This window comes from Pleurodeles waltl, chromosome 4_1 (assembly GCF_031143425.1).
Source record: "Pleurodeles waltl isolate 20211129_DDA chromosome 4_1, aPleWal1.hap1.20221129, whole genome shotgun sequence".
Classification (NCBI taxonomy): Eukaryota; Metazoa; Chordata; class Amphibia; order Caudata; family Salamandridae; genus Pleurodeles; species Pleurodeles waltl.
In genome coordinates, this window is record NC_090442.1 from 587,758,023 (window position 1) to 587,779,095 (window position 21,073).

At 43.5% G+C, this 21,073-nt stretch overlaps 1 protein-coding gene across 2 annotated transcripts in view; it reads left to right on the plus strand.

Annotated features, from left to right (window-relative positions):
• Positions 1–21,073, plus strand: part of APPL2 (adaptor protein, phosphotyrosine interacting with PH domain and leucine zipper 2) — a 512,959-nt gene that overhangs the window by 335,541 nt on the left and 156,345 nt on the right. For both annotated transcript variants that reach the window (XM_069228970.1, XM_069228971.1), the window contains exon 9: positions 14,840–14,922. In XM_069228970.1, the coding sequence (XP_069085071.1) occupies positions 14,840–14,922 (83 nt within the window). The remainder of the gene's footprint in view (positions 1–14,839; positions 14,923–21,073) is intronic.

The window sequence follows — 21,073 nt, forward strand, 5'->3', positions numbered from 1 at the left end:
TAACGGACAAGTGAGAAAATCAACAGAAAGGGAAGACAAGAACTTCATCACCAAAGCGGGAATGCAGCAAATAAGATAATTTTTACATCTATATATAAGTCCAGAGGCCCACGTGACATTTTGAACAGGGGTAATGTATTAAATCTATTGCATGCAATCCTGTCACTGGCAGAATTAACATCAAATTATATAGTTTCAATTGAGTTTCTGGCCCATACCGAAGGGAGGGTGCAGGAAGCCACCATGGCTTCTTTTCAAAATTATTTACTGGCACAATCAGTAATGGGAGGAAAAGATATTTTGGCAGCTTGGGGGATACAATTATCATTACCCCCCCCCAAGACATGTATGCAGAACCGTTTGTGCTAGTAAAACCCTTAAATGGGGGGGAGGAATGGGGTGGGGAGGGCTCAGTTCTTAGAGCCGCCAGAGGAAGGACAGAAAAGATTGGAAAGTTCCATCAACCTCAAAGCCGAGAGGAAAAGGTAAAGGGCTTTAGAAGTCAATGTAGGTTGGTTAACGGAGGCACTACATGGGAAATGTAGGACATGACCTTATGGGTATAGCGCGGGAAATAGACGGTATGACGCTATATCCATTACATCATGGAACATCAACAGAGCACAAACCAAATCGCAGAAGAAAGAGTTAGCCTTGTTGCTAAACAGAAGCCAAATAATGTGCCTTCAGGAAACTTGGGCAATTGAAGATTTTGATATAGTAGGGTATGCAGGACATTATAGACCGGCAGTTAAAACAAAAAATCAGGGATGATCAAAAGGAGGCTTAGCAATTTTCATTGAAATAGCACTAAAAATTGAAGCAGTCCAGGTACCCATAGAAAGCAATAACATTCTGGCAGTAAAACCGAATAACTAGATAGAAGACTCAAATACTCCATTGTATATTATGAATGTGTATATTCCCCAAAATAAAGTCTTCAATAATACATGAGCTATGTGATGCGGTAATGGGCCTGTTACAGGAACCATTTCTTCCAGACATCATAATAACGGGATACTTTAATATGGATTTGATACATAGTTTTGAGCAAAAAGAACAGGTAATCCAGCAAGATTACGTATGGTTAATTCCTCCCCAAAGGAGCAGGGACTCCCAGAGAAGAGCACATGACAAGAGGGCAATCGCCTTAATAAAGGACTTGGAGTCCTTAGGTATGAGAATCCTAAATGGGAGGTTTCAATCAGATAGCCCACCTGATTGGACTTATTACTCGGCAACGGCATGCTCTATAAGAGATTACACAATGGCAACGTTAACGATCTGGAATAGGATAAAATCCTTTACTATAAATAAAACATCAAGTAGGGATCACGGACAACAAAGAATTGCGCTTTCAGCACAAGTACAGTATCACCAACAGGTACCATTGTGGGGTGGGGAAGATAACACAATAAATTATCAAAGGCTAATCTGGTCTAGCAAATTGAATGACCAAATAAAGGAGTTAGCTGAAAGACTAGTAAAAGAAACCGTAGGAAGCACATGGGGTAATATAGTCAAACAGTGGGGGAATTTTCTTAACAGAATAATAGAAAAAGGAGCTGCAAGGAGGCTCCTTAAGTGTCCCCAAGAGAGGTTAGGGGAGGGAAAGAGGGACAGAACTAAACTATCAATTTCAGCTCAGAAGGTTCAAAAGAACATGTTGTAGAAGGAAATTAGGAAAGACCCACAAAATAGGGATCTATATCATACCTTCCTTAAATTAAAAAGGAGTTGGCAAAGACTGGTCTGGAAAGAAAAAAGGAAAGCAAATGATGATTTCTGGGCCAAGATGCTATATCTAGGGAAACAAAAAAACTCAAATCAGTTCTGGAAAGTGGTAAATGGAATATATCGCCCACAAAGTCCAGTAGTTAATTCCAACATAGCAAAACAGACATGGCTACAACTCTTAAGTGAAATATTTAAATCATCACAAAGTGGGCCTCGAGAAGAAAAAACAAAAATTGAGGACACCAGGAAGGGGGTCTTAGAAACCAAAGAGCCATGTATAGATAGTTTCTCAGCGAATCAAATAAGGAAAATAGTACTAAAATCTAGGAACGATGGTGCCCCAGGACCAAATGGACTTCCTCAAGTATTGTACACATCAAATATAGACCTATGGATTCCAGTACTAGCTACAGTTTATAACTGTGTATTACAACAGCAGATGGTGCCAGACTCATGGCGGGGCTCTATAATAAACCTCATGTGTAAGAAAGTTAATAGGAACACGGACAACAAAGAATTGCGCTTTCAGCACAAGTACAGTATCACCAACAGGTACCATTGTGGGGAGGGGAAGATAACACAATAAATTATCAAAGGCTAATCTGGTCTAGCAAATTGAATGACCAAATAAAGGAGTTAGCTGAAAGACTAGTAAAAGAAACCGTAGGAAATACATGGGGTAATATAGTCAAACAGTGGGGGAATTTTCTTAACGGAATAATAGAAAAAGGAGCTGCAAGGAGGCTCCATAAGTGTCCCCAAGAAAGGTTAGGGAAGGAAAAAAGGGACAGAATTAAACTATCAATATCAGCTCAGAAGGTTCAAAAGAACACATTGCAGAAGGAAATTAGGAAAGACCCACCAAATAGAGATCTATATCATACCTTCCTTAAAGTAAATAGGAGTTGGCAAAGACTGGTCTGGGAAGAAAAAAGGAAAGCAAATGATGATTTCTGGGCCAAGATGCTATATCTAGCGAAATAAAATAAAAACTCAAGTCAGTTCTGGAAAGCGGTAAATGGAATATATCGCTCACAAAGTCCAGTAGTTAATTCCAACATAGCAAAACAGACATGGTTACAACTCTTAAGTGAAATATTTAAATCATCACAAAGTGGGCCTCGAGAAGAAAAAACAAAAATTGAGGACACCAGGAAGGGGGGGCTTAGAAACCAAAGAGCGCATTATAGATAGTTTCTCGGAGAATCAAATAAGGAAAATAGTATTACAACAGCAGATGGTGCCAGACTCATGGCGGGGCACTATAATAAACCCCATGTGTAAGAAAGGTAATAGGAACGTACCTGGAAACTATTGGTTGATAATGCTCCAAGTTATAGAAGCAAAGTATTTTGCCAGTCTTTTACTTAATGAATTGCAAGAATGTGCAATAGATAAAAAGATTGTCCCACTGAACTAAACCGGATTTACACCAGGAGTAGGAACAGAAACTAATATATTAGCATTATCATTGTTAATGGACAAACAAACCCTTAAGAAGTTACCAATGTACCTTTTCTTTGTCGATTTTAAGTCAGCCTTTGACTCAGTGAATCGTAATCTATTATGGAGGAAACTTATAGCGCTGGGCATTCCGTCCATTCTACTCAAGGCTATCCAGCTCCCCTAGACCGATACTTGGGTGAGGATACGGATAGGGGATGGGTTGGTCTTGTCAAGAAAAATAAAGACCTTCCAAGGACTAAAATAAGACTGTTTCCTGGCACCCTGTCTGTTAAATTTGTTCCTAGCAGACCTTTCGCATAAACTAAAAGTAGTAATCTCACATGCACCGAGACTAGGCCCGACGTCCATATCTAATCTGCTTTAAGCAGATGACTTTGTTCATATAAGTCAAACACAGATCAGACTACCAAGATTAGTGGGAAGTTTATCAAATTATTCAAAGGAAAATGGTCTTACAGTAAATTTAGAAAAGACCAAGGTAATGAAATGCAGCCAAAGGATAAATAGAAAGCATAGATGGTTCATGAATGGAGAACAGGTGGAGTTAGTCAAATCCTATCGTTATCTGGGAGTACGGTTCGATGAACGGGGATGCTTTACCCAACATAGAGAGGACCTAAAAAGGAAAGGTTTAACTCTGCGAGTAGCCCTCTCAACTCTAAAAAGAACCTTGAATGGTAGAAGCATTTTACCATTATTAAGGGTGATATCAGCCAAACTGGCATCAAGCTTGACCTATGGCAGTGTTGCGCTGCATGGGCATGACGAAGCATGTCTAAATACAAGTATAACAAGAACATATAGACAGATATTTGGCTTACCTCTAAATGCATTGCCAGCTCAAATATGCTTGAAGTTCGGGCTAATAAACCAGACAATAGCTAGAAAAGGGGTCTACATGAAAACCTTGTACAGAGTAAAAACAAACAAGAGGAATGACCTGTGCCAGGTCTTGTGGCAAGAACTTCAAAGAAATAGTGAGCATCCCGCAGCGCTCTATTTGGATTCAGCAATAAAGGAATTAGGGCTGCATGAAAGTTGGGAAAGTAAGCTATCTGTAGCATGTTTTAAAAGAATAGTAAAAGTAAAATGAAGATGCTATCTTTATTGAAAGATAAAAAACATTATCGGAAAGATCACATGCATGGGGAGTATTAAATGATTACAAGTTCCTCCTACACCAGCTCTATTTTGAAGAAGGCTGGTCACCTGCCTTAAAAATAGCATTTTTGCCTTTTCCATTAGGGAAGTTGCCAGGTGACAACAAACATTACACAAGGGGGAAGGTGAGCTCAAACGAGAGTTGTAGATTGTGCAATAACGGGAAGAGGAATCTGATACACCTCATATGTCTGTGTACAGCCTTAGTGCAAGAAAGAAAATGCTTGCTAAAATCACTTTTTAATCAATGTGCTATAACGACATTCAGACAAGCAGTAATAGCATGCCTTAAACCTGGCGACCTAGTCTTAAATTCCAGTATGGTGAAATTTTTTAAAGAGGGCAGAGAGGAAAGTTTTAGGAAAAGTGTGAACAGAATTATGTGGCCAAGAGTGGGACAATACCACACAATGAAAAATGAATTAATCACTGTAAGGGTACCGATAAAGACTGAGATCACGGGTAAAATCTGCCTCTTAAACATTGGCTGACTTCGCTGTGCATTACTGCATGCTGGAGTACATCCACACACAAACTAGTTCTATTCGGTACCAAGGACTACAACGGTCATTTGTGCTTTTTGCTGACCAAATGTTTTTTTTGCCTGCAACCAATTTTTTTTTTTTAGATAGAGGACCCTGCCAACTTACCCCAAAAACATTTTGTGAAAACCTTGACAGAAATAAAGCAATAATTCCAAAAGTCAAACTGCTGACAACCAGTGTTGGACCTTTTTGCTTTGCCAGTGATTTTCTTTTCAGTTTTTTATGTAGTGCAAACTCAACACAAAGGTATTGGAGCAATTTACATGAGTATTTTTGTGTTTTTCCTCTATTCATTCATTTTTGGGGGGCACAGAGAGATTACGTGTTTTGCCCGGAATCATAGGATGTTGAGCTGACTCTAAAATTCGAACCTGGTTCCCCTGTTTCAAAATAGGCATTTCTGGCTATTATGCCACAGCCTCTCCTTACAGTGAGTTATACTGTGTACGAAGCTGGCTCTCTATATAGTGCACTAAAATGAAGTACATTGTGCAGAGAGTCCAGTGGATCCCCAATTGGTATTCAAGAGGTAAAAATAGATAGGACTAATGCTCCATTTGTGGTAGTGTGGATGAGCAGTTAGACTTCTCAGAGGGTAGTGCTAAGCATTTGTTGTACTCAAGAGGCTATAAATGAGACACACACTCAAAGAATAAATCCAAGACCACTTTCTATATATGTTTCAAACCCAAGTACTTCATAATCAGGTAAGTAGACTTTTACACATAAATTGTTTGCAGTTTCAGAAATAGAAAGTGCAATTTTCAGAGTTCTTTCCAATGTTATGCTATTGAGGAAAATAATGTTCAGCAAACAGGGTTATCAACGACTTACAAAACCAATCTCAAGGAGTTAAAGTAAGTACTGCGCACTGATCAGAACCACACCAACAGATCACACTTGGTGGCACTGGGGCGGGCATGTGCAGTAAGGCATCAGGTGCCCAATGGTTTCCTATGGGAGTTTGGTCCTCATGAAGACCGGATGCAGGCTTTGGCTAGGAAGCCAGTCTAGGACAACAAGCAGGTAGGTAGTAGACATGGGGTGCTCAGGAACGTGGGTGCACCTTTAGTCCTCTTCTCCTGTGCCCAGGGGTGACAGTTGCAGGGGTGTCCTTAGGCATTTGGTTTTTACCTACAGGAGCACTCGCAGTCAGGGGGGTCCTGTATGTTAAGGTTACAGGCGTCGTGGGGAAGTCTGGCAGGGGTGGACTCAGGGTGGTTTCAAGCTCCTAGGAGCCAGGGGGTGTCGTTGGCACCGATGACCGACCTCAGCTTGGGTTAGGGGTCATGAATACAGTAGTTGCTGTAGCTGTCAGATTTTCTCTCTACACAAGCCTGTGGGAGAGGGGGCCTGCGTGCAGAGGCTACAGGTCTCGGGGGATTCCAAGAGGGGTGATACCTCACTGGACTCGGTCTCTGGGCAGATGGGGACCCGCATTGGCACCGTCAGATGGCTTCACCTCGGGTCGTGGACATTGGGTATAGTGGTCACTTCTGGTGTTGGGTTTCCAGGGTCCAGGAGCTGCAGAGTCTTTTCTTTAGAGTTTTCTTCTTGCAGGGCAAGTCCATTGCCTAAGGGAGACTTGAGTCTTTATTGAAGGCTGGGCGAGTTGGCTTTTTTTGTGCAGGATTCTTTAAAGGTCAGCAGGCAGGCCGGAGGGGCTGGGTCCAGGTCAGCTGCTGCTTATTTTCCTCTTCTGCGGGTCTCACTCTTCTTTGTCTGGGTCTTCTTAGGTTGTTGAAATCTGAGTTCTAGGGTTTAGGGGTGCCACATAAATACTCAATTTAGGGGCATTACAGGGAGTGCCAGGTGGTAGCCAATGGGCTGCCCACCTTTAGGGGGACTACACCCTTTCTGTGACCTCTTCTGCTGGGCAGTGGGCATAGCCCTAACCCTAGTGGCCTAATTCCTTCCAAACAAGATGTAGGAATTTGAAAAGTAGTGTCCACTTCAGCTCGCCCACCCTAGGGGTGGGACTAGCATGAAATGGTCACGTCTCCTAATGTAACTAATTTTCCTGCCTGTGCTGCTGCCAAAAGTGAGGTCACGACAGGTGTGGTTAGTCATCTCTGGCATTTGGAGAGGCCTGGGTCGCATTACAAAGACGGCAAGGCCTTTGAAGCTCCATGTCCTGTAATGTCCATCCTACCTGGGAGGGGAGGTCACACCTCTGCCCAGTGCAGGCTTTTGTCTCATGCCCTAGGGTGTGCTGGCTCTCACCTTAGTGGGCCAGAAACCCATCTGTGATGGCTGACCTGGTGAGGACCAGTCAGTCAGCATACTAGTAGCTGGTAGGTAGTCCGGGGCCAGCTCTAAGGCACCCTCTGTGTTAATTTTTTAGTAAATCCCTTACTGGGGTCAGTGAGGGTTTATTATTCTGAGATGTTTGATACCAAACATCCCAGGACTCAGGCTGTGTGCCATGTCGTGTTTTCAATTTTTGAAGCACCTTGTCATGCAGCCTCAGAGTGACACAAATGGTGCTTCACCTCTGAGGGGGCCTCTTCAGTACCCATGCCCTAGGTACAAGGAGTACCATTTACTAGGGACTTGCAGTGGGCTGAAGGGCCTGGTCACTTGGGAATCATGTGAACAGATGTCTTGTTTTAGGAAAAGAACATTGGCACTGGGGACTTTGTTAGCAGGAACCCAGTGCACTTCAGATGAAGTTGCATCTAAAAATCTGGCAAAAAGTGGGGGGTATTGCAACCAGAACCTAGCTGCCTACATACTGCTTAATCTTTTGAGCCTTAAGGGTGGATGTCCTGGTTGCTTATAGGTTTATGTAAACTTAAAAAGCCCAATCTCCCCCACCCATTTATCCTCTTTGAGTGGGATTTACAGGTGTGAAGAACCCTGCACTCGCAGCGGAGATCTCTGAACCTGTAAATGGGTTTACATCTGCCAGGAATACCTTTCTAAATTTCTAGCAGTTATAAAACACATAAATGTGGCCATGTACTTATGTTTAATACTAAATTTGTCTTTAAGACTAGGGCCTACATTGTGTTGCATAGTAGTCCAGCACACATTAAACAGACCCTGGAGTGAGCCTAAGTCATAACTCCCTTATTTAGGTATTAGAGTTGAGTTTCAAAGAAATTCTCCCTTAACTGTTCCACACTAAACAAAGAGACATACTAGCTGTAATCTCTTTCTCTTGTACATGCAGTTATGCATTCTCCCTCTAGCAGGGTTGACATTCTTACAAATGCTGTTGCCCAAAGCCTACGCCAGGCTTTACTAGTACACATTCACATACATCGCCAGTCCAGCACAATGGGTATAAGAACTCGCCCCAATGAAATAGCTCTTGAATCAATATTAATGGTTGTCATGTTACAGCAGGCTGTGTACTCCCACACCTTAGGAACAGTACAGATTAAAACCAGCTGGGACTGCCTGCCCCCACATCATGAGTTTTCACTGATGGAGGTACGCATTTTATGCATTGTCCTAATTTGATTCTAAGTGCAGTACTTCTCAGCGTTCAATGATGCAGACCTCTGATTTCACACATGGTGAGTCATGCGCTGGTCTTGTTGTGGCATATGATCTACAGGTGTGCAACCTATTTGCCTATGTTCACCGTTAGCTCTCTGGTTAACTACTTGCCCTTTGAATAGGAGCCAAAACATGAGTGCACTCTTCAACTGACCCACACAGTTGTCTTCCACTCACCTAGCAGTAAGAGTGTCATGGTCTGCAAGAGCCAATATGATTTTGAGTCGGGACAACATCCCACCCATTGAGTCATGACAAACTTGTTTGGACACAGCTTTGTTCTGAGATTTCTAGTATATGGGAAAGCTACGATACCCTCTACCATGTGTCCCCTTCCTATGCAAATGGGGAAAACAGTTAAAAAAAAAAAAATACCCAGCCATATGCATTTTTAGGTCGAAACCTGCTAGACATAGAACTCATTTATGGAGCTAGTGGTTATCCTGAAACAGTAGCAAGGACTGCCCACCTTGCCACCAGATGGACACCCTTCATTTAACAAAAGTTTGGGTGAGATGCCATATTGATGGGGACGCGTGCTATACAATAATCTGTTAACATGAAGTGTAGACTCAAGAGAGTTCCCTGCTCCTCTCCCTCGTTGTCCCCCTTGCCCAGACCATCTTCTACCCAGTACACCACTCTTCCACCAACCGGGGCGGGGTTTTTCTGTAGTGGGTACAATATTGACAGTGTCTGCTATCCTTACAGTGGAGATTGTGTCTGGTTCTGGAGGTCACATCTGGGCCAAGACCTTGTGTCCAACGTTGACGCTAATGTCCCCATGGCATAACAAGCATTGGCAAAGCCAATAGGTCTTGCCTTTGTGAGGTCTATTTGCTTTGCCAGGGTTGTTTTTGTGTCACGTTTTACAGTGGTGCAGCTGCTGTGCAGCATGGCTAACCACTTTATAGTGCTATGTTTTTAATTTCAGCCATACTGAACAACTTGGCAAAGGAAACATTGGCAAAGCCAAATAGCTCTACTATTTGGCCTTTCAATGTTTGGTAAGCCATCTTGTACATCTGTGTGGCTGCTGTGCTGCATGGTTGGAAGTAAAACCAAAAAAAGAGCTATGTCGTGGCCAGCGTTGACTGCGTCATGGCACTTTTTTTTTTACACTTTCAGCCACACTACACAGCAGTTGGGGTGCTGTACAACATGGCAAAAAAACATTGACAACAGCCAATAGATCTTGCATAGGCGAGACGCATTGGCTTTGTCAATGCTTGTTACAATTTACTTTGAAAGATCCTGTGTGGACACAACAAGAAATAGCAACGTTTTATCAAGATTAACTGGCTCAGTTGTAGGGGCACACTGAGGGAGTAGACAGACAATTAGGATCCTGATGGATCAGTGAATTCTCCAGAGGACTTTCCAGTACTAGATGGAAATCCCCAAGATGAACCATGCCACAACATGTGGGGGATGGCTTATGTCCAGTGCCTTTCATTCTCACGAGGTGGGTAAGACTGTAGTTATATATAGGTGTCTAAGTTACATATTAATTCACTTACATTCAGACGCCGAAACAAGATCACTACTTCTTTTGTAATTTCTTTACTTGATAAGGAGAATTTGTGGTAATCGCTACTGTTTAGCAGGTGTAAAGTGCACAGAGACCTACGGCCAACAAAAATGGGTTCAGCAAAAGAAGGGAAGAATCCGGGGGAACACTATGCATAAGATGGTAATTTCCAGAAATTGCCAACAGCTGAATTTACACTCTTAGTAGAACGCTTTCTTTGAACAGTGACATGTGGGCACACATACAAATATAAACTGGTGGCTGGTTCTAAATGAGCTTATCTCATGCTTGTTATGATGGTGTACAACCTGTTTACATATACTGTGCCCTTGTTTGCAAATGAAAGAGTCATTACAAAATATATTTTGCTTTTTTAGGCATCTACAAGTGATAGTTCTGAGCTGAAAAAGATAGATAGTGATTAGAATAGCAACCTCTGAAAAATAAATGCCTAACCTTTTTTAGACAGATAGGTCAAGATCTTGGTCTAGAACTGAAATATGACGATGTTTCAATGGATTCTTTGAAGATTGTTGAAAATGGCCCTTTTTGCAGGGTTATCTCCAAACTTTTTGCCTTCTTCCTCCTATATTTTCAGGTCTGTTTTTTGCTGGTTTATTGTCTCTGCACACTTTACCACTGCTAATCAGTGCTAAAGTGCAAGTGCTCCTTATAGAAATTGTGTTGTTGATTGGTTTATCCATGATTGGCATATTTGAATTACTGGTAAGTCCCTAGTAGAGTGCACTAGAGGGGCCCATGGCCTGTAAATCAAATGCTACTAGTGGGCCTGCAGCACTGGTTGTGCCACCCACATTAGTAGCCCTGTAAACATGGCTCAGACCTGCCACTGCAGTGTCTGTGTGTCCAGTTTTAAACTGCCAATTCGACTTGGCAAGTGTACCCACTTGCCAGGCCTCAACCTTCCCTTTTACTACATGTAAGGCACCCCTACCTTAGGCCCTAGGTAGCCTCAGGGGCAGGATGCAGTGTATGTTTAAGGTAGAACATATACTAGTGTGTTGTATATGTCCTAACAGTGAAATACTGCTAAATGTGGCTTTCACTGTGCAAGGCCGATCTCTCTCATAGGTTATCATGGGGGCTGCCTTTAAATATCCTTAAAGCGCTGATTCCCTTTGAAAGTAGATAGAAATGTGGAGTTTATGGTCTCTGAACTCACAATTTAAAAATACATATTTTAGTGAAGTTGGTTTTTAAATTGTCTGTATGAAAATAACACTCTTAGAAGGTAGGCATTTTCTTGCTTATACCATTCTGTGTCTCCGCCTGTTTGTGGATTGTATTTCTGGGTCAGTTTGACAGATGGGCTGTTTTGCACCTCTCTAGACAGTGACACAAAAGGGTGTGGGGGTGTAGCCTGCATATCCTGATGAGTCATCAGAGCTAGAGAGGAGGGAGGAGTGGTCGTTCACACCTGAAAGGACTGTGCCTGCCCTCACACAATGCAGTCTCCGACCCCCTGGTGTGCGTCTGGGGCCTGGCCTGGACAAGAAAGGATCTAGCAAACACTTGAGACTTTGCTTTGAAGTTTGCCAACTTCAAAGGCAGAACTGGGTATAAGAAAAAGACCCAAAACCCCAGTCTTTTAGAATCTTTCTGGAATCCAGAGGAACCTCTGCCCAGGAGAAGAGCTGAAGGAGGAGTACTGTCCCTTTGCTGTGCTGCTTTGCAGACTGACCTGCAGTTGCTGCTTCTGCCTGAAAAGAGTGCAAAGGGTAACTTTGTGTGTCCTGCTTGAGAAAATTCTCCAAGGGCTTGGAGTAGAGCTTGCCTCCTATTGGAAGTCTCAGGGACACCAAAGACTTCAGTTTCCTCGACCTGCAGCACTGGGAACTGTGTGTTTTGTGCTGTTCAAGAGGAGAAACCACTGCAACGCCGCCAATGATGCTGCTGGCCTGCACTATGACCTGCTGACGCCACACGGAGTCGCGTTGCCCCGCTTCGCACCGCGACCCTGGTCTCACTGACGCCGTCATTAGAAGACTTCACCGAGCTGCTGCTCGCACTGTGACCTGTTGGCCCCGCACGCCGGCATCGCCTGCTCACACCGCAGCTTGGGCATCCCAGACGACACGGCTCCTGCTGGCACCGGCGCCGCTGCCTGCACCGCGGCCTGTGGACACTGCTCATGAGGTACACGAAGCACCGTCCCATCCCGCACCGCAGCCCCGGTCCTTCGACGCCAGCACCATCGACTCCTGTGTCGTCACCAGGCATACTGCCTGCACCGTGGGCTGTGGACACCGCTTGTGAGGGTCACGAAGCACAGTCCCGTCCCGCACCGCTGGCTTAGGCCTACTGACGACAGCGCTTCAGCAACGACGACGACGCTGCCTGCACCGTGACCTGTGGACACCACACGTCGCCCCGCCCTGCTTCACACCACAACCCTGGCCTCACTGACGCTGCTGGACGCCGTCACGAGCCGCTGCCTGCACCGTGACCTGTGGGCACCACACGTCGCATCATCCCACTTCGCACCGCAGCCCCGACACCATCCACGCCGGGGCACCTGACTTCATCAGCCTGGAGTTCGATCTGCAACACGTGTGACCTCAAGGGCCAGACGACTCCTGCACTGACTCCGGAACCGACACTGCGATGTCAGTGACACCACTCTCCGGAGCTCACCACGAGGATCACAACGCCCTGCAAATCCAAGGTACTGTTTGCGGGTCTTCCCAACACTGTAGCTGGCCTGCAATGCGCGGCCGGCCTGAACTGTTGGTTTTGTTGATCACGATGCCGTGATAGCCCCAGGTGGAGCTATCGACTTCAAGGAACTGTAGTTTTGAGTAAATCTTGCAGAATTCATATTTTTCTTACTGTATGTTGGATTTTTATCGGATTTGGTCTTGTTTTAGATAGATAAATATTGGTGTACCTTTGTAGTGTTTTCACTTATTACTGTGTGTTATGTGCAAATGCTTTACACATTGCTTCTGAGATAAGCCCGACTGCTCGTGCCAAGCTACCAAGGGGGTGAGCAGGGGTTATCTGAGCAGGTATCTCCCTTATCCTAACTAGAGTGAGGGTCCCTACTTGAACAGGGTGCAAACCGACTGCCAACTAGAGACCCCATTTCTAACAAAGATAATATTGGTTCAGATGGAAACAATGAAAGTTGTGTTTATGTGGCTGTTATTTGTTGTTAAGCGTATGCGGGTAATCTTATAATGTTACTTCTGCAGCTTTTGTTTTTTTTGGAAAGATTGTCATATTAATTATATTATTAAAGGATGGCATAATTCGTTAATCTGCATCTTTTTTGCTTTGTCATCTAAAACAGAGGGTCTTTTATCCGAGTTTTGAATTTTACATATTTTACCGTTTAAACGCATTTTCCTTGGAAGAGGAAGGGGAAAACAGTGACTACTGCCTCCATGAAATTAACATGAGGATGGATTATACTGAATGTGTTTTTAATTTCTTAGGTCGGTCTCTGTTGTTGTACCTCAATGTAGTCTGCTTCCAAAAATGGCTGTGGATGAACAGATTCCTCTTAGACCAATAATGCTTATCGTCTATTGAAAGGAGTTCAAAACTTAATACCAAAAGTTGCGTTGGATTTTAACCAGACAAACGGCCTTCATGTGGTCTTTCTGTAATTTTCTGTAGTGAACACAGTGACAGTCATAGCCTTCTAATGTATTTATTAACCAAAATACCGAGAATGAGTATAAAACTCCGCTCTTCAAATAGTCTTTCTTCTTCCAATTCGCTCTGGCGGGGTTTTTTGTTGCATCTGAAAAATATCTATAGAAAATACTGAACCAACTTTAGCATAAACAGTATTATGAATATCCTACTTACGGCACCTCGGGTTGGTGAAGTTAGCCCATTTATGGTAGTAAGAACTCAACTCAGGAGAACTATACGGTGGGTAAGGAAGGCTTTCCTTGCAAGTATCGTGGTTTATTCATTGCAAGAGAAGATTACAGTGGAGGCCTCTCTCAAACATTCCCCTGCCTTGGCTATCAGGGGAGTTGGCGCCTGATCTACTGTAATCTTTCCGCATTGTTTAGACCTTGTTGTCTAGACCCACTACTTGAGGTGAGACCCAAGTGAGATATATTGGGTAACAGCGACTCCATGGCTAGGAAGAATGCTTAGGCTTCCCTATCATTGTTGGTTAATAGTTGCCATTTGATGAGTGGAGGATGGTAGGCTACTTAATCAGTGACGTATTTTCACCATAATTATGCCCATGGACCCGCCCACTTATTCCAGTATCTAGGCTGATATTGTTACTTTATATTGTTGGATAAACCAGAATGGTGATGTGTTTCCAGGACGAGTGACCTCCTGGACAGGTTTAGCCCAGAATGTGCCTAGCTGCCTTCTGCCTTGTTGTTCTTTGTGATAATGGTTTTGAAGGGTATACATCATCTCATAGCGCGGATTAATGGAGAGAGAAGCACGTACTGAGCTCGTAAACAACTGATTTACATTCTTTGAAGTTCATTGTTATTTATCTTTATGCATCTGTTTTTGCAAATTGATCGTATTATAGTTGTCAAGTTACAACACATTTATTTATAAAGTCTAAGCAGCAGTTTGTTTGCCCAGGATATTTAATAACTTGAAATGATATTTCAAGCCGTCATGCGTACTGCATTCCCAATACACACGTAATATCAGAGCCCCTTGAATTCCAATAAATTATTACAATATCCGAGAACACACAATTCTGTTAATTTGCCATTTGCACCCTTGTACTTTACTTTATTAACTGATATGCTTCACCTCATAACAATTGGTAATAAACTACCGGTGTGAGCATGTGGCTTCAGAATAATCAACTTTGTACATCAGTCAGTTTGTGAAATAAAGATTCATAAACCCTTTTGTGTGTATTTTTTTGCAGATCCAGTTTTTCAAGAAGGGAGCTGAAATCTTTTCTAAAAGGATGGATGGTTTTTTACCATCTGTTTCGAACATGATTCAAAGGTAAAATTAAAGTAGAAGTCAACATTTCGAATTAGTTCAATTTGTTGGATAATGTGATGGGTTTGAGGTCTGAGTTCGCTGAATAGGTCAAAGCAATGGAGGGACGTTGGCTAGCCTTGGTTTCTGCATTTGTTTATATTTCATTGGAATTTGCCTAAGTTGAAGAGAACCCTTGAACAGTGCCTACCGTCAATGGTTCAAATTTCAAGACACTTTTATCATAAAACACCATAACTTTTTGTAAACAACAATAACCCTGGATGCTGCAGCAAATAAACATTACAGATATCATTGAAATGTACGCAATTATGGAGTGGCCTGGCTTCTGGATGCCGTTTTCCCCATCATCTGTGCCCTTCAGTGGTCTCCATTTAAGTCCCCGTTCCCCCTCTGTGTCCTGGTGGCGCCAGGTTTGGGCTTACAGACCAGTCCCTGTGTATGGACATCCCTACTCACACTTCACCCCGACCTTGCCATGGACCTAAAATCTTCACATATTTCTAAGGGCATCCCCTTGCCTGATAGATTGGTTCTTTCACTTGTCTACACCACTCTGTGACTGCCCAGTCCCTCACAGACAGGTCCCCTTCTCTCTAGCAGTGCTAAATTATCTCTCTTTTGCTTGCAGGGAAAGTTCACTCTTGTTAAGAAGTGTAGAGTAAGTCTGAGATATGGAGTGTCTGTATATGGGGGCTCCTAGGACCCTATTTTCTAGTGTTTTTTTCTTCCTCCAGTTCCTGTGCCTGGTCTTCAGGCGGGCCAGGATTGACCATATCTGCAGGTAGCATAGGAATTAGCCTCCAGTCAAATTATATTGCTTCTGTAGTTCCTCGAAGGACAGCCATACCGGCTCACTCTCAAGGTCATTTAACTTTGAGATGCCCAAAGTATCCCATTGTCTGTGTCCTGCCGCCCTGCGCAGCTCGGCTAGAGCCTTTGAGCCCCAAAGGGGCATCTCCAGCATCAGCTTGTCTGCCCATCCCATTTTACAAACTGCCCTTGCCCATGTCCGGATCATGGTAGCTGTTGACATCAGAAGGTCAGATTACCGCACTGTGCCTCCGGGGGCATAGGCCTTCGGTCTGCCATCAGGGATAGCTCCCTCTGGTCTGTAAAGAACCAAGCATTTATCACCAGCAATTTGGTCACCCAGTGATACAGCCACAAATCCAGTAGTGCAATGTCTCCATGCGTAAGTTTTCTAGTTAGAGTGGTTAGCTCTATCCTCGGTGCTCTCCCATCCCGTTCCAACGGAGGAATCTGATCTCAGCTCCCACCACTTTGAAGAAATGCTCAGGGACCTTGAATAGCAAATTTTACAGGGCCTACAATTTTTTAGGCAGACACATAATTTTCTGAAGGGAAGACCACCATAGTAGTGTGAGGGGAAGTTGATCCAGTGTCCTATGTCCTGTCAAACGTCTGCCAGGATGCGCAAAAAGTTTCTACAATTGAAACAGTTGCTATCTGTGGTCACATATATACTCAGGTGGGTAAACCCAGTTTGTTCACAGACCAGTGGGCCTGGTCACCCGTCTTTTAGTTTCAAGTTTGCAAGCAGATAGGCAATGGATTTTTTCCATTTAATATTAATGCCCGAGAAGAGTCCGAAGACTCAAAGGATCTTGAGGATCTTTGGAAAGAAGTGATCAGGGTGATCAAGATATATTAGAACCACATCAGCGTATAATGAATTCATGCCCTCCCAGCCGACGTCCCACCTTACCCTCACCACAGTGTGCCCCCCATATCCAGTTTACCAGTGGTTCCATTGCCACTGTGAACAACGGGGGCCTGAAAACAACCCTGGTGGAAGCCCCTGCCTAGTTCAGACTCCTCTGAGGGCACTCAGTTCACTCGCTGTCGGTTTGTGGTGGAAAAGGAGCACCCATTTCAGAAAAGAAGGCCCAAAACCTATCCATTCAAGCAGTGCCCTGAGGTAGGACTGTTCAGGGAATCAAAGGCTTTCTCTGCATCTAGTGCCAATAGCACCACTGGTTCCCTCATGCTGTGTCTGCCCGCCAGTCCTCCAAACAGCCACCGAAGGTTGTGTCTCATGGATCTATACAGCATAAAGCCCAACAAGTCTGGAGCAATGATGCCATCCACAATATGCATCAGATGATTAGCCAGAACCTTGGCCAATACCTTTGTTGTTTATGATGCTCAGTTCTCCAGCAAATTTCCTGTTTTATGTATGAGCAGAATAGTGGTCTGGGGGAGGTTTCTGGGTAGCTCACCTCTCTCTCTAGACTTATGGAACATGTCTCGGAGTGGTTTTACAACCCTGATTTTTTTACACATGTAAAAAAAATGGTAGGCCTATGGGTCCCAGTGACTTTGCACTCTTGATTTGATTTATGGCCTCTGTGATTTTGCCCTCCATAATCTCCACATCCAGGGAAAGTTAGCCTTTCTAATGTTGTAGAATAGTTTCGTAAACTTACTAGCATTTTCTCAAATGCCATAAATAGACAGTTTCATGTGGATGTAGGGAATCAATAAACATATGATGTTTCATTTTATTTTCAAACTAACACTGCAATTTTGGCGAGAGATGTTTCCCAGTAAAGTGTTGTGAGAAGGTTTGTAGGATGAAATAATTCTACAAAGATGTCTAGCTTCTTACAGCGAGTTTGGATTGCGGAATATTGGAGGGATGAGGAGTTGTGTAAGTTAGTGAAGGTTTGGGGGCTATTGGAGATTTGAGAGGATGTGCTGGCTATGTGAGAGATGTATGTAGGTATTTGATGTTTGTATATCATGAACCTAACGAAAAGGCAGAAGAATTCTGTACAATGTCAAAGTCAAGAATACAGTCAGTGAGTTATACGAGAGGTAGATGGGTCTGGGAGCACAAGTATATGGTTACTGCATTGTGGTATAGTGTTGTTAAAGTGTTGCAACTTCACTTTGCCTGGATCTGGTGCTAAGCGGATGTTTTTCCAGATCCTCAGTGCTTATATGGAGAAGCCCTTCTTCCTTGTTTGTTTCTTCATAGTTTCCAGGCTGGTGGTGTCCTGGTTCTGGGTGTGCTAAGACCCACAGTAGAGGGCAGGCTAGTCTGCAAGATAACCAGGGGAGGTCAATCAGGATGAGAGTGATGTGATCATATTTCTTCTGGCCCTGAATAGATATCCTACAGAATACCGTTGAAGAGAGCGAATGTGGAGTCTGGGAGAGCAGGTTGAAGCAATGATGAGGTGACTTTTTGTGAGAAACTGTTTCATTTTCTTCAGGAGAGATCTGTTAACAGTTGACTTTTGTTTTGTGGCAGTATGTTCCTTGAATGAGAGGTTGGTGTTGAGGGTGAATCCTAGTGACTTGGCCTTCTGTGAAATTTGGGACTCAAAGGGCCAGATGTAGCAAAAAAGCAATTTGCGACTTGCAAATTGCGAGTCCCTGCGACTCGCAATTTGCAAGTCGCAAATTGCTATGCAGTACGGTGTCTCAGACACCGACTGCAACTCGCAATGGGGTCGCAATGACCCACCTCATGAATATTCATGAGGTGGGTCGCAAATTGCGGCCCCATTGCGAGTATAGGCACTCGCTAACATGGAGGCCTGCTGACGTCAGCAGACCTCCATGTTAGCGACCTGCTTTTAAATAAAGCTGTTTTTTTTTTTTGAAATGTAGCCCGTTTTCCCTAAGGGAAAACGAGCTGCATTTCAAAAAAATCCTAAACCTTTAGTTTCGTTTTTTTTCAGGGCAGGGAGTGGTCCCTTGGACCACTCCCTGCCCTGAAAAACTATTTTGGGGTCCAGTCCCAAACTGGAAGGGGTCCCATGGGGACCCCTTCCAATTTGCGATTGGGTTACCATCCACTTGAAGTGGATGGTAACTGCGATGCCATTTGCGACTGCATATGCGGTCGCAAATGGTATTGCATCCCAATGCGACTCGCAAATAGGAAGGGAACACCCCTTCCTATTTGCGAGTCTGAAATGCATTTTGCGAGTAGGTAACGACTCGCAAAATGCATTTCTGCATTGGGACACGCGTTTTGCGACTCGCAAACTGCAGATTTTGCCGTTTGCGAGTCGCAAAACGTTTCGTACATCTGGCCCAAAGCCATTAATTTAATTTAATTGAGCCAGGTTTGTACTAGTTCTTGCTTGTTGTTTTTAACAAATAACAGGAATTATGTTTTTTCGTTGTGTCAAGCTTCAGCTATGTGCTTGTCATCCAGCTCTGGATGAGACTTATAGAGGGTTTGAGGGATCTAATGTCTGGAACAGAGAAGACTTTCAAGTACAGTTGGATATTATCAACTTACTGCTAAATTGTGATGCTGTTATGTGTGAGTGGTGCACTAGGGTCTCCATGTAGAAGTTGAAGATGACTGGGGATAGTATGAAACTCCGGGTGACTTCAAAGGTGAGAGGGATGATTCATGGCTTTTAGCTGTCCTTGTGAATGAACTGTTCCCAGTTGGAAATGTAAGATAACAACCAGGGAAAGGCATTACAATCCCATTCAAGATTCCTGGGTGTGGATGATGGTAGGATGTGGAACAGTGTTAAAGGCACCTGGGAGTTCCAGCAATATCAGGACGCAGGGGTCACCTTCATATGACGATGGAGGGCATCATCTAAGGTGTGTACGTTAATGGTGTTTGTGCTGTACCCTTATCTGGAGCAAGATTGGCAGCCGTGCAAAAGATGGTAACCACTTATGTGATCTTGGAGTTGAACGTACTTTGCTTTTTTTGATAATCTTGCTGATGAAGAGAAGGTGTGTGATGGCAGGCAGTTATTGAGGTCATCAGCTTTCTTTAGGAGCCTGAGGATGTCACCCGTCTTGAGAGCTTCTGAGAAGATGCCTCGAGTGAGGATGGCATTGAAAATGGTGAGTAGGGGTTGAGAGAGTTTCACCAGAGAAAGCTTTGATCAAGGATGAGGTTAAGACATCATCTTCATGGGAAGTTGTTTTGAAGGAGTTGAGAAAGTCGGCGAAATCGGGGAGAGACAAGGCTTCAAGGAGGACCATAGCAGGATTCTATTAGAATGATGGTGTAAGAGGACAAGTAGGCGTGGTGTTATTGGGTGTATGGGCTAATAGGGAGGTGTGGGCAGTCTGTTGGAGGGGTAGAAACAAATTCACGCTATTAGAGAAATTAGTGGATGTGTTGGCTGTTGAAGAGATGGGTGGCTTTGTGGATTAATGGTGAGAGGGGAGTAAGTGTGAGAGGAGAGTGGGCAGGATTTTCAATGTAGGGTTGAAATACTTTGTTGGCTGACAAGATGATGAGATTTTGAGACTTTTGGAGAGAGAAGAGCATCTGCGTGGGGTAATGGAGGTATGAGGATGCACCTGCTATTGCATAATAAAGCATGTGGGCATTTGGAGTGCTGAGAACATATGTGTATGCTTTTTGAGCCATGATAGTATGTGTGGACAATTGGAGAGAATGTGTGTGAAATGGGGCAGATTCAAGAATTAATGGCCATATGGACTGTTAAAGAAGTGTATTTGTTGGTTATTGGATAGCTGAAGAGCTGTCTGGGCTTGCTACGGTAAGGAATAGATTTATGTGCAGTTTATAGCAGTGATGATGTATATGGGCTACTTAGGAAATGAGAGGAAGTGCAGGTTTTTGGCTAGACTGAAAATGCTGTAAGCAGATTATTTATGTTTATTAGCTTATGTAGTTGCCCTTGTCCACTATATCTTCCATTTATTTTTGACAATTGGATTAGAAATACTGAAACGAGCCAGAGATCTGAGAGTTGAACAGCAATATTAAAATATGTAGTAGCAGTGCATGTGTCCTAAATTTATGAAAAATGTTTCAATTTGAAGTTCTTCAGAACATTTGTTTCTTTAAAAAACATATACTGGTATGTAGTTGATTTGTAATGAGTGTTCTTTCTTGACAAATATATTAATTACTAGAGAGCTCAGAAGCTCAGATCAAAATGGCATGATCATCATCATCAACAACGAACCGACTGAACAGTTGTTTGGAGCATAATTGCAACAGTATGTTTTAGTTACAAACAGTTTTCATCGGTCAGCCTATAATTTGTCAATTCAGTAAATCTCACCAGACAATAGCGGTAGTATACCTCATGGTCACACACAGACAGAAAGACTAGCTAACGTTATTCTCTTCCAAGCTTTTGAAATATAGTGGTATGCCTATAAA